Source organism: Trichechus manatus, unplaced genomic scaffold (genome assembly GCF_000243295.1).
Source record: "Trichechus manatus latirostris isolate Lorelei unplaced genomic scaffold, TriManLat1.0 scaffold00173, whole genome shotgun sequence".
NCBI lineage: Eukaryota > Metazoa > Chordata > Mammalia > Sirenia > Trichechidae > Trichechus > Trichechus manatus.
In genome coordinates, this window is record NW_004444109.1 from 1,937,957 (window position 1) to 1,952,266 (window position 14,310).

Genomic DNA, 14,310 nt, shown 5'->3' on the forward strand with positions numbered 1-14,310 from the left:
GCTCCATTAGGTTTTCTGGGCTGTATTCTTTAACAGATGCAGATCTCCAGACCTTTCTTCTGTGGTGCCACTAAGTGGGATGGAACCCCCGACCTTTAGGTTAGTAGTCAAGTGCGAATCATTTGCACCACGTAGGAAGCTGTTTATACATATGAGGAACTCAAGAGAATGATTCTTTTTAGTTTGTAGAGGTAATATTTTTGAAACGAGCAAGGTTGTTAATTTCTATGATTTTCTATGTCTTTCTAGATTAAGCAGTTTTATAAAGTATTTTGATCTACATGTTATTAAATATGAGAATAAAAAGATGAGGAAAATTCTATTAGGTCAACTTTGCAGGCATCATTATCATTTTGAGGTATTTGTTTTAATGTTTTATAGAATATGTTCCCAGTGCCTTAATAATGTAATGGCTTAAAAAAGGTCAAGATATTACCTTATTTAAGGGTTTGTTAAATAGGGAGATCCCTTTCCCTATCTAAATAGGACTTGACTCTGTAGAGAAAAGTCCTCAAGACTATTTGTTGCGTGACATTGTCTACTAAAGTTGAATGTCACAAAAGAGAAGTATGCATTTATCTGTATACTTTTGATGATTGCTGTAGTTGAAATAATCTGTTTCACCCAATTTTATTTAGTGCTTCAAACACTCTTCCTATATATTATATAATTCTTAGCTATGGATTGCCAAATAGACATCTTTTTGCTAGTATATATTCTGATTAGTTATGACAGTCATATATTAATATTTGAATAGAAAGTCTGTTTCTCCCCCTGATATTTTCTATTTAGTTAGATACATAACCATTTATTTATATGCCTGGAAAAATTAAAACTGGGTTTGACAGATCAGATAGGACTAAAGCTATTTATACAATTATGGTTTTCACTATCAAAGTGTTTACTTTGATATTTTGCCAAGGTTATATTGCCAACTTAAAAAGAAATTCATTCCAATTTTTTTTTCATTTTTTTCTGTGTGTTCCATATTTTCTGCCTTCAGGCTCTCTAAATCATCTTTAAAACATATTGTCCTATCATATACACCAATACTATTAACTCTCAGAAATCTATTTTCCTTTCACAGCCATTCTTCTATTCTCAGATTCTGAACCTTGAAACTTCAGGTACATTCCATTTACACTATACAGTTGAATAACTGAATCCCATCCAAAGTTGTCCACTCTTTTACAGGTAATGATGGGAGAATTCTTGACTTCCCTTTGAAACTATAGCTTTAAATCCTATTCATTGTGTTCAGGAGACCAAGCATTTCTTTTCCCTCTCCCAGGCCCTTTCCACTTCCCACTCCATCTCTGGGTGCAGCAAGACAAAACTAGATCAAGTTTAAAAGGCCGAGTTTGGGGAGCTATGGTTTTGTTACATCTTTGGTTGCAATCTGCTTTCTTCATGCAGATTCCCTCGTAGGAGCTGCTCTTAGGCCTATGGTTTGGCGGACAGTGCTCTGGTCTGGGATTTGATCACAGCCAAACTCTGTGTGACCTTTGTCAAGCAGCATATATTCTCTGTGTTTAGGTTTCCTCATCTGTACAATGAAAGGGTTGAACCCCGTATTCACTGGCTATTCTGCTTCTAAAATTTGGATCCTATAAATTTTTGATACTTTATTAACCTCTTAGAACTTCAGTACTTCGAAAGCAAGGAAGAACAACTGCAATTATGCAAATAAGCTCTAATTTATAGCTGTCCCCCACCCATCCCATTTGAAGACTGTCAACCCCCATGTTTTTCTTTTCCTAAATAAATGAATTATCCTTACTTTCTTTCTGTAGTCTAGCTGAATTTCTCAGCTTCTTTCAGTATCATAGAGAATGCTTATTTAATTGGCTGTATTTCCTTTTATCTTCTCAAGGCTAATGTAACAGTCTAAGGAGCAAAAGGTAATTTATTTTAAACATATAAAATTTAATAACATTTGTGGTAAGTGAATACCAGAATAAAATTTTAAAATGCTTAATATTTTAAAAACGCATTGGCATAAGGCACATTTAACCAGGGAGCACCAATAAAACAGAATAAACAGTTAATTTGGTAGTATTTTAATAACATTTACTGATTTAGAATACTCAATTGTAGAGAGAGGATATTTGTGTTATTTATTACCTTTTGTGCCTCTACTACTTGCACACTTAGAACTGCATATTCTAGGATTTTCTGGGGTTTTTTTGGCAATGGTGAAATAATTTATGATAAAACTTATATGGAATCTTATTCTTATAAAAAGAAAAAATCACATTTTAAATCAGTCAGATTAGAACATAATGGAAAATGAACTGGAATAGATCCATTAACCATGTACTACAGGGGTATGATTTTTAATGGATAATTTAGTATGAAAGAGAAAATGTTGAAAGGAGATTCTGTATGTAATTTTGCTGCTATTTTTAAAACTTTGAAAATAGAAAAAGAATAAAGAGAAAATGTAATTAAAAAAGACTTTTTCAGTTCATGGCTCCAGCAACGAAGAGTTTTTGTGATCTTTGACTTCCCTCTGACATAAAACCCTTATAAAATGCGGCATATGCTGTGTTAGTGATGAAAACCGTTTTTGAACAGTATTAATCTTCTCTCGAAAGAGAATGAAGGCTTCCTCAGCATCTCTAGGAAGCAAGATTAAACACAGACCTCTAATGGCAAAAAAGCTAGATCACAGGTATAGTTGCCACTAATAGTCTGATATTATGATTCAGAGTCTCACCTTATACTTGTGAAAACCTAGTCTTTTAGTGAAAGCGTGGTTTGTATTGGCTTTGGAAGAGGAGTTCACCAGTGGATGGGATTGAGTCCTGACTGGCTCTACTCTCGGCTGCTGAGTTGTAGTTAACTGCTTTGATTCAGTTCCTTACTTCTCTGTTGCTGTAGGTGGGGAGGTTACATGAAAGTAATTATTATCTCATTTCATTCTTAGAACTACTCTCAGAGGTAGTCCTGTGTTTTAGAGGGGGGATCTAAGTCACACTTCAGCCTCTGGTGTGTGGTGGGTTTGTGATGCAGAACCTGATCTCAGCATTCCAAGCCTGAGTGCCCTCAGGGCCCTGCACTCTCCTCGTGTGGCAGTATTTCACGGAGATGTTCTCAGCATGGGTAACGGGAATGGTATTTTGTGTAAAAACTTCATTCCCCGTGAACGTCCTCCTTTGTTCTTATCCCTCTTTAATTTGCCCTGCTTATTGTTGCCAACATTTAGATGCTGCTTTATGACCTTGCATAAACATTTTCACTGGTTTTCCATTGATATGAGGCAGTTCATTATCTGGCTGCATTTTTTTTTTTTCTTTAAACTTCCCTTTCTACTACTTTTCAGTATGAAAGATTTTATCCAAATTGGTCCATTTAAATACTGTACTGATTGTTTGATTTCATATCACCATAAGCATACTTTGCATCTTTCTAACTTGGTTTTTTTTTTTTTTGGTTCCTGTTGTTTTCTGTTTTAGAAAACTCAGTTTCCTCCTATCTCCCTGTTCATTTTCTGCTCACTATTTACATTCCACGTTTTTCCAACTAACCCGTGACTATATGGTAACAGGAAAAATGGAGAAAATCCATAATTTGATTTTATTATAAGTATCTTCATATATTAAACCCAGTGAGAGCTTAATTTATAATTTTCTAAAAAGAGGTAGAATTGGCTAAAGTTGCTTCAGTCTCTATTTGAAGTTTGGAGATTGAAGTGGTCAAGGCTGGTGCGTAAATTTTTTCTTTACTGTGATACCTAACATACTTTCATAAATAGTGGAAAAATGTTGGAGTCAAAGTCAGATGTTCTGCATTCTTTTATCAGATCTGTTGATCACAGTTACTTAAGTATCATTTTCCTCATCAGGATTACTATGATGATAATAGTAACAGCAGTAGTAGTGGTAAGATGACTGTTGTAAGAATTATATATGAAACGGAAGTAGAAACGGAAGTAGAAAGTGTTTAGTATAGTGCCTAGCAGGTACTCATCAAATCCTGTTTCTTCAAATTTTTATCTCATATTGTTTAAAATTTAAGGTTACTTACTCCTTTGACTTTATTTTTCTTTAGCTGGACAAGAAAATGTTTCAGAAAGTGGAAAGATGAAGATATTCATGAGAAATAGACTGATTTAAAAAAATTAGTGTCTTCTGCCCTTCTTTTGGAGATAAAGAAAGGAAATTGAAATATATACGTATTCTAATAAGTAGAGGATTGCCATTTGGCCGGGTTAAGCAAGGAAGCCCACTACCAGGATTTTTATTTGCTTTCTTCTCAAAAGTTTAGCCAATGTAACAGGACAAACAAAAGATTTAAATACTAGGAATAAGGAGAGAAGAGTTTTATTGTTTGCTGGTACCTAGAAATCCTGTGACCGTCAGTGGAATATATAGGACTGATATCTCTATCCCCATTCCACATTTCCTTCCTCCACATCTGTGCATTACAGCTGCGTCCTATATATGGCCATGTGGACATTCAAGACCTCCGCATACTGAGTATGTCTGAAACTGCACTGGTCTAAAACCTCCTCCTCCTCATTTGTTGATGAATTAAATTAATAGCATTGCTTAAGGCTGAGTGACCCCTTCTCTCTCCTTTACTGTGCAGATTCGTATGTACCTACACACAGCCAACCAAATATGCACATATTCGGTGGAGATTTATTCAGCACCTTTTGTATTCTAGGCTTTATTCTTGGTGCTAAGGATACAGTGGTAAACAGACGAAGTTCATGCCTTCAAGGGTCTTGCTTTCTAATGAAGGAAGAGAGACAGTATCAAATATAGGATATGTGAGAAGTAAATGCTTGACGGGCTTGGTGGTTAAGAGCTACAGCTGCTAATCAAAAGATCTGCAGTTCTAATCCACCAGCCGCTCCTTGGAAACCCTGTGGGGAAGTTCTACTCTGTCCTGTAGGGTCACTATGAGTCAGAATTGACTGAACGGCAGTAGGGTCCAGAGAGGAGTAAATGCTTAGGAGGAGAAAAAAATGTCAGAGCAATGGTGATAGTGAGTACTGGGTGGGGGGGGTCTGCTACTCTATATATGGCATTCTGGGAAGGCTTTTCCAATAAGGTTTTAAAGGATTGCTCTGCTGCATTATAGAGAAGAGACAGCAGATTCTCGAGCCTGAAAGCTGGGAGACTAGTGATCCAAATGAGAAAGGATGGTAGTGGCTGCAAAAAGGCGAGAAGTAGTGGCCAGGGGAAGGAACTTTGGTGGGACAGTGGTTAAGTGCTCGGCTGCTAACCTTAAAGGTCATTATGAGTTGGAACAACAACAGTAGCCAGGGAGGTGGATTTGATGTATAATTTGGAGTTAGAATAAACAAGATTTGCTGGTGGATTGAATGTGGTTGTGAAGAAAGTACTAGAACAAAAGATGACCTCACAGTTTTTTACTTGAACAACTGGAATAAGAGCATTATTTCCATTTTTTGAGATGAGGAAAACTGTTGGAAGAACAAGTGTGGAGGTAGCGGTGTGTGTACACCAGGAGTCTGGTTTTGGATGTGTGAAGTTGAAGATGCTCATTAGACAGCCAAGTAGATATATTGAGAGTAGACAGTTGAATATACAGATATTCAGGAGAGAGATCTGGGGTGGACCAATAATTAGTCTACTTCCAGAACTCTCACTTCTCTCCATTCCTGTTGCTTCTGCTCTAGGGGAGGGCACGAATACTCTCATGTGGATTATTTTAACTCCCTTCTGTTTTGCCCTTCTGCCACTACTTTGCCATTCTTTCAGTCCACACTGAATACCATAGCCTGAATTTTTCCTGAAATGCAGTTAGATGGGTGTTTCTCACATACTTAAACTTTCACTGGTTCCTCATTGCTGTGAGAATAAGTCCATGCTTTATAACCTGGTTTAAACGTCCTGCATGATGTGGTGTCAGAGTCATTTCTGGTATCATTTCTTTCTACTCAATGTTCTCTGCACTTACTATCTTCATTTCTTTCTATGTCCTCCAAGTTGTCTCCTCTTTAGACCTTCAAACGCTATCCTTCCATTATTTGTCTTTTCCTATCCCTAGAAACCTTCTCACCTGGCTAACTCCTATTCTCTTTCAAGCTTTAGTCTAGATATCATTTATTCCAAGGAGACTGTCCCTGACAAGTTTTTTTCAAGAGCTCTTTTTAATACTCCCATGGTACTTACCACAACATCACTGATCTATCTATGTATTTTAATTGCCATTTTCTTTACATTCACTTCTATTGGACCTTAATTTCTGTGAGACTAGGGACATCTCTATCTTGTCTAGCATTGTATCCACGTTGCCAAGCATAGTCTCTTGCTTTTAGTTAGTGCATAATAAATATGCCTTATTTGACTGAAAAGAAATATGTGACTGATTATAAAACATCTATGCAAAGTTTCTATATTCCAATGGTAACTAGCTACAAAGGATGATGGGGAAAAATACAATGAACTAACCACCTCCTCTCCCATCAACAGTACCTAGGAGTATCATTTAAATGTACGTAGGACTATGCTAACAAGAAATATATATATCCTCTATGAAAAAAGTTGTTTTAAGAGGAATAATTATAGACACATGCCATGTTCATGATTGGAAAGTTTAAAAGTTGTCAAGATGTCAAATCTGCCTGAATCTATTTGCAAAATGTCTTCATTTGAAATAGAATTCTAGTGGATTTTGTTTTTACAATTATTGAATTATTCTAAGTTTCATATGGAAAAATAAACAAGTGAGAAAAGCTAAGTAAATTTAGAAAAAAGGAAAATGAATAATTTGAACAGCCAATTAATATATTACAGATCTATAGTACTTAAGACAGAGTGATAGTATCATAAGAATAGTAGACAGAACAATGATACAGAATAAGAAGCCCAGAAACCCAAAACTAGTGTATCTAGATACTAATTATAGAATAAATATAATTTAAAATCATTTGAGAAAGATGGTTGATTATTCATAAAGTGGTACAGAATTAATAATTGTTTTGAAAATGTAAAATTTGATCCCTACCTCACAGTGTACACCAAAAGCAAAAACAAAAACAAAAACAAAACTACTTTCTTAATTAATCAGCAGTTTAAAAGGAAATAATAAATGAAATTGGATGGAATGTAGATAACTATCTGATTTTTCTTTCTTGTATAAAATAATATAATTATATTGTGCTTTATGATAAAAAAAAGTAATTATAATATGCCAGCTTTTATATATGAACATCTTTTAACCTGTTATTTTGTGTGCTTTGAAAAATTATTTTTCCCCGATGATAGTGATTTGTTCGTGCACATCACTTAAACACTTTGTCCCATTGTTCTTTGTTGTTAAGATCCTAATTTTTTTGAAATGACTGACTTTGATCAATTGTCCATGGCCTTAAAGTAGAGGAAAGATAACAGGAACACTTGATTGGCTATAGCTGTTAACCTTGGCTATCATATATGGTGCTTGTAACCACAGGCCATATATTGTCATTTAACACAAGCATTTATTCTGTGATATATTTTATTGAAAACAGAGAGCTTAAATGCATTTGTTGATTTTAGAACACTCATTAAATAAACTGAATATAAAAGTTTGACTGCTTTTCAAAGACTGAGAAAACAAAACAAAAAACCAAAACAGTTTGTGTCAAGTTGAGACCCCATGTGTGTCAGAGTACAACAGTGCTCCATAGGATTTTCAATAGCTAATCATTTGGAAGTAGATCTCCAGGCCTTTCTTCTCACGTAACTCTGGATAGACGCAAACCTCCAACTTTTGGTCAGCAGCTGAGTTCGTTAACTGTTTGTACTACCCAGGGAAATATTTTAAATAAGCTTGGTATATAAAGTATAAGAGGAGCCCTGGCAGCGCAGTGGTTAAACGCTCAACTATTAACTAAAAGATCAGAGATTCAAACCCACCAGTTACCCTGCAGGAGAAAAATGTGGCAGTCTGCTTCTGTAATGACTTAGAGCCCTGGAAACCCTCTGGAACCGTTCTACTCTGTCCTCTAATGTCACTATGAGTCAGAATCAACTAGATGGCAATTAGGTCTTGTTATTAAGCATAAAATCACTGTTGTTAGTTTTTGTTTAGCATCTTAAAGCTAACGTCTTAACCCATCCTAAGTATAAATATATTATTTCTTGTAATTGTGTCCTGTATAATGTTCATATAAGCTGGCTATATTTTTGTTGCACATGAAAGTTATCCTAAAGGCTGTCTCAGGATCCCATGTAGCCACCAGACTACTGGGATGAGAATTCTACCCAGTGGCACCAACCACTGTTGGTTGGGTGTTTTGTCCATTTAGTCTGCTCAAGTCACACACACAAGACACGAATGTTGGCAAATGAAAGCCATTTTTAGTTACTCACAGAAAACAGAAAGCATAGAACAGGAATAGTTCTATGACAAGTGGTCCCCTTGGCACAAAATCTGTCCGGGCAGATGTGGAAAACTTTTATGCATGCCCCTACTTTGTACCGTAAGTGAGGGACCAAGACAGTTCTGTGATGACCAGTCCTCACTGACGCCAAAGCTGTCTGAGCAGGCTGGAAACTCTTCAGTGCTTGCCCTAGGATGCTCGATAGACAAGGGACTGGACCAGAGGGCTGTCCACCCCCCAGGTTTATATTCCATGGGCTATGGAGCACAATGTAGATTTTCCCTCCTGACCACCCAAGGGAGGTGATTAAACATGTAGGCACCAGCATGGAATTATATCTCTTTAGTCCTGCTGCTTATTTAGACAAACCATTAGGCTTCAGGCTGAGGAGAGGGGGTGTGGGAAGTTTGTTCCTGAAGCCTACAGGTGCAGGCAGGAGAAGGAGCGGGAAGGACCATAGCTTCTGGGCTTGTTGGAAGAACTGCCTTCTCTCAATAATTTATTTTTGCACCTGATGGTATTGGTTCCCATAGTGCTGTGTAGCATATCAGTTTTCCTGTTTACCTTCAAATATTTACTCTTAGGAGTTTTTTGTGTGTTTGTTTTTTTTTGTTTCAATAGCATAAGGACCACCAGTGCCAATATGAAACAATTTATGTCTTGGAATTCTAATATTTTATTATTATTAAAAAATATTCTTTGATGATAGAAAGTTCACTCTCTGCCCTTTTGCAGTTTAGTACCTTAGTAATTAATCCTAACATGACTCTCTCCTTGCTCTTACAGAGAGAAGAGAAGAGGAAGGTTTTGAAGAGAAAAAAGCAATTAAGAAAAAAATTAAAGAACTTAAATTTCTAGATTCTAAAGTTGCTCAGAACCTTTGTAAGTATCATATTTCACTACTATTAAATTATCAAAACATACTAGCGATGGTTTATTTAAATTATTTAATTTTCTTTATGACTTGTTTTTCATTTTGTATTACCTGACATTTATTATTATTATTACTAGTTGTATAGTAAATTCAAAGATAATTCTCCTTTCTTTGAGGCAAGTTATGAGATTAAATTTCTTCAAAAATTAATACATATTAGAAGATACAATGAAAAAGGAATTTAGAATGAAATTTTATGTACCTTCACTGAAAACAGAACTTTCCTTTAAAGTACTTTTTTTCCCTAGATTTTATTTATTGTGTTGTTGTTGTTGAGAATATACACAGCAAAACATACACCAATTCAACAGTTTCTACATGTACAATTTAGTGATGTTAATTGCATTCTTCAAGTTGTGCGACCATTCTCACCTCTTTTCTGAGTTAACCTTAACTCCCTCATTAACATAAACTCACTGTCTCCTGAGATTCCTATCTAATCTTTTGAATTGCTGTTGTCGATTTGATCCCATATAGATAGTTCTTAAAAGAACATAATGCTCAAGGCAGACCTTTTTTTACTAGTTAAGCTTAACTGTTATTCAGTTTTAAGATAACTTCAGGGGATGTTTTTGGTTTAAGGTTTAAGGATTATCTCAAGGAAATAGTTTCAGGGGTTTATCCACCTTCCATGGCCCAGAAATCTAGAGTCCATGAGAATTTGAAATTCTGTTCTGCATATTCCCCGTTTTTATCAGGATTCTTCTATGGAATCTTTGGTCAAAATGTTCAGTAATGGTTACTGGCCACCGCCTACTTCTTCTGGTCTAATGGCAGAGGAGACAGTTGTTCATGGAGGTAATTAGCCACACATTCCATATCCTCCTCCTATTTCTGGCTTTCCTTCTTCCTTTGTGCTCCAGGTTAATAGAGACCAATTGTTGTGCCCTGGGTGGCCGCTTGCAAGATTTTAAGTAGAATTCTTTCCAGATGGCTCAGCCATAATATTAGCCTAAAATTCATCTCAAAGTTCAATATTTGATTTGTTGAAAAGGGTTATTTAGAATTATTTACATATGTACTAAATAGGATTTCAGTTCTAAACGTAATAGCTAACAATTACTGACTGCCTTTGTGTACTAGTTTTGTACTTGGCCTTTTAATCCTTACTACAACCACAGCAGGTAGGAATTCACATTTATATTGTAGATGGGAAACTCTTCAGTGTAGCAGTTAAGTGACTTGAGTAAGGTTGCTCATCCTGAAAATAGCCAGTGGGTATACCCAATGCCATCGAGTCAATTCCACTTCATAGCGACTCTATAGGACAGAGGAAGACTGCCCCATAGGGTTTCTAAGGAGTTTCTGATCGATTCGAACTGCTGACCTTTTGGTTAGCAGCTGAGCTCATAACCACTGCACCACTGGGGCTCCAACAGCCAGTGAGTGTAGGATGTATCTATTCCTGTTTCCAGATAAAGTCACATTATCACCATAGAGAAAGAGCCTGCTAATCTTGTTTGTTATATAGAAGCTATATATCACTTTCATGCAATTGAGAAACATGTCTTAGAGTATAAGATCTAAAGGTCCAGGATCTATACCATTGTCATATTGTGATGTAATCCATTCTAGAATTATTCTTGCCCTTTCTAATTGTAGCAAATGTTGTGATTTAAACTTCATAGTTTGATTCACAGCTGGTTTTTGTCTGTGAAATTCAGAGTCCTTTCAGATGCTGAATTCTGAGAAGAGACTTATGATGGTGACAACTGTTTTATGAATGTGATAAATTGGGGTAAAGCAGTGTTCAGTAGTGGAATAATGATTTTAAAATGGAGTCACGTCTAAAGTTTATTGAAGAGAAAAGTGATGGAGCTATACTAGATAATTTCTTTTAGATTAACTGAAATATTCTATAGGATTTTGAGGAAAAGATCTAAATTTCATTCATTTATTTACTTATTTATGTAAAGGTAGGTTAGGTTCTCTATATTTTGAGTTCATAGAGGTTTTGGCAAAGTTTCTAGGCCCAGTGGATGATCAAGAGAAGGCTCAGGATTTTTACATAGTTCACGTTTTACAGATTTTGTTGAGTGGGTGTTAGAGTTGTAAAGGGAGGATCCCTGGAATATACAAATTATTTCAAAGGTTTAAATATTTATAAGTTCCCTTGCAGAAAACGTAGATGACTGCTTCCAAAATCTGCACAGTTTACAATCCTTGACTGAACCCAGAGATTCCCACTGTGATCTATATAATCACATTCAGAAGAGTAAGATGTGTGTTAGTAAAAAGATTCATTTTATTGCGTATTTTGGAAGCTTTAACTGGATATCGCCTATGTTATTTTCACTAACTTTTAAATATTTAAAAAATAACGTCTGTGCTTGTCTTCTGACTTCTCTGTTAGCCATTAAGTCCTTTTCCAATTCCAATTCCAAAAAAAACTAAGGGTAATCTTCTTGCCCTTAGTTATTTTGGCCAATGTTTTCCAAAGGATAGTTTATTAATAAATTAGGAAAAACTCTAATTTGTTCAATCTTTAAAAATATGTGTATTTAATAACATATTCTATTTTAATTATAGACTAATAGATGTAAGTGGTACACAAATTACAAATATTGAAGAATGTAAAGGAATAAGTTACCTACATTCATAGAGCTAAGTATTCTCATAACAATTTATCTTTTAGTTTTTTCACATTATTATTTACTTAATAATTGTATAACTAAGATCATACAGTTTTGTATCTTCAAAGTTAAAGAGTTCCCAAGACCACCTACACTACTGATACCAGCGCAAAGTTAAAGTGTCCCCAAGACATTCTCAGGTTCAATAATTCACTAGGAGTCACAGAAGTCACTAATAGCTATTATACTTAGAAAATGGTTTATTACAGTGAAAGGATACAGATTAAAATCAGCCAAGGGAAAAGGTACATGGGGCAGAGTCCAGGAGGGTTTTAAGCGTGAAGCTTCCAGTTGTCTCCCAGTGGACTCATGGACAGCACTAACTTCTTCAAGCAACCGCTTGTGACATTTGTACAGAGTGTTACCAACCAGGGAAGTTCACCGGAGCTTTGGTGTTCAGACTTTTTATTGGGCCTTGGTCATGTAGGTAGGGTTGACTACCTGTGTATCTGATCTTATTTCCAGTCCTTCTGGAGGGAAAGCTGATACTACATGGCTCAAAGATTCCACGATAAATCACCTTGTAAGCATAGTGTAACTGATGTGACCCAAGGCCCCCAGGTAAACAGAGATACTTTTATCAGGACATTCCAAAGGCTTAGAGATCACCTCCCAGGAGCCAGGGACAAAGGCCAGACCACTCTTTGAGTAGGGTTAACCCAATACTTCACAATGCCCTACTTTTTTTTGGTGCATTTTCTTTTCGTAGTATTCATTTTAAATTATTTCAGTTATTTTATTCTAGCATATATTACACATAGGAGATATTATATAAAATTCATGATGCATTTTTAATATAATAGATCAAGTACCCATAGCTAAAGAAATAGAACATTACCAGTATTTTACAGGCTTTTATAATGTCCTCTCTGACCGTATTCCTTCCTTTCTGTTAGAAGTAACCTTATCCTGAATCTTGGGTTAAACATTCCCTTTCTTTCTTAAAAGTTTAACAATATATACATGTCTCCAAACAATAAATTGTTTAGTTTTGACTGGTTTTGAATTTTATATAAATAAAATCATATCATTTTAATGCCTCAAGCTGTAGGATATTAGTTTTAATTCCTGGAAAGTATTCCATTCTTTGGCTATCACAAGCTATTTATGCATTCAATAATTGGTTGACATTTGAGTTGTTTCCAGTTTTTGTTGGTAATATGGCAGAATTCTGGAAACTATGGCCCTCAGACCTAATCTGGTCCATTGACTTCTTTTTTAAACAAAGTTTTATTGGAATCCAGTGAGCAGTATTTGTTTATATAGTATCTATGGCTGCTTTTGTGTTACAATAGCAGAGTTGAATATTTGTGACAGAGACAGTATGGCTTACAGACCCTAAAATATTTACTATGTGAATCTTTACAGAAGAAGTTTGAGAACCCCCGATCTAAATATTTATCTGTTTTTTATTTGTACCAGTTTACTCATCTACCACCAGTGCTTGATTATTTCCATTCTACAACCTCACCAATGCTTGGTGTTTTAAAAGTGATCTAGTGTGGCTTTGTGTTTATGTATTATTTTGGAGATTTGTTGAGCCTCCTTGATCTAATGATTTGTATCTTTCAATAATTCTGGAGTATTCTCAGGCATTATCTCTTTAAATATGTTTCTTTACTATTCTCTTTTGGAATTCCAAATAAACATTTTTAAGGTATTCTTACTCATCTTGCATGTTTTTTAAACTAATATTTTTCGTCCCTTTGTCTCTTTGCAGTGTATTTTGGATAATTTCTTTGACTGTGTCTTTCACATCACCAATTTTCTCTTTAGCTGCTGTCTAATCTATCTGTTGAGTTTTTAATTTCAGTAGTAAAATACTTATCTATATATTTACATAAGGGGCCTGGTGATGCAATGATTAAGTGCTCAGCTGCTAACTGAAATGTTGACAGTTTGAACCCATGCATCAGCTCCAGGGGAGAAAAATCTGGCAGTCTGCCCTTGTAAGGATTACAGCCTGGAAAACTTTATGGGGCAGTTCTACTTTGTCACATGGCATTGCTATGAGTCAAAAATCAACTGGACAGCACCCAACCACACAATAATACATACATTTTATGAACCAACACTGCACCATTTTTTATGTATAGAATATATATATTATATATATATATATATACTATATATATAAAATATATAGAGAGATATAATAAATAAATAAATAAATATAAATATATAGATATATATAAAATGGGGGTGCAGTGGTGGTTCAGTGGTAGAATTCTTGCCTTCCATGCAGAGACCCAGGTTCAGTTCTCAGCTAATGCACCTCAAGCGCAGCCACCTGTCATTGGAGACTTGTATGTTGCTATGACAGTGAACAGGTTTTATTGGAGCCCCCAGACTAAGACAGACTAGGAAGAAAGGCCTGGTGATCTTAGGAAAAATCAGCC

General features: G+C 35.5%; 1 protein-coding gene across 2 annotated transcripts in view; it reads left to right on the top strand.

Annotated features, from left to right (window-relative positions):
• Positions 1–14,310, top strand: part of DIAPH3 (diaphanous related formin 3) — a 516,843-nt gene that overhangs the window by 230,545 nt on the left and 271,988 nt on the right. For both annotated transcript variants that reach the window (XM_004386838.2, XM_004386839.2), the window contains one exon: positions 9,131–9,226. In XM_004386838.2, coding sequence (XP_004386895.1) covers positions 9,131–9,226 — 96 coding nt within the window. The remainder of the gene's footprint in view (positions 1–9,130; positions 9,227–14,310) is intronic.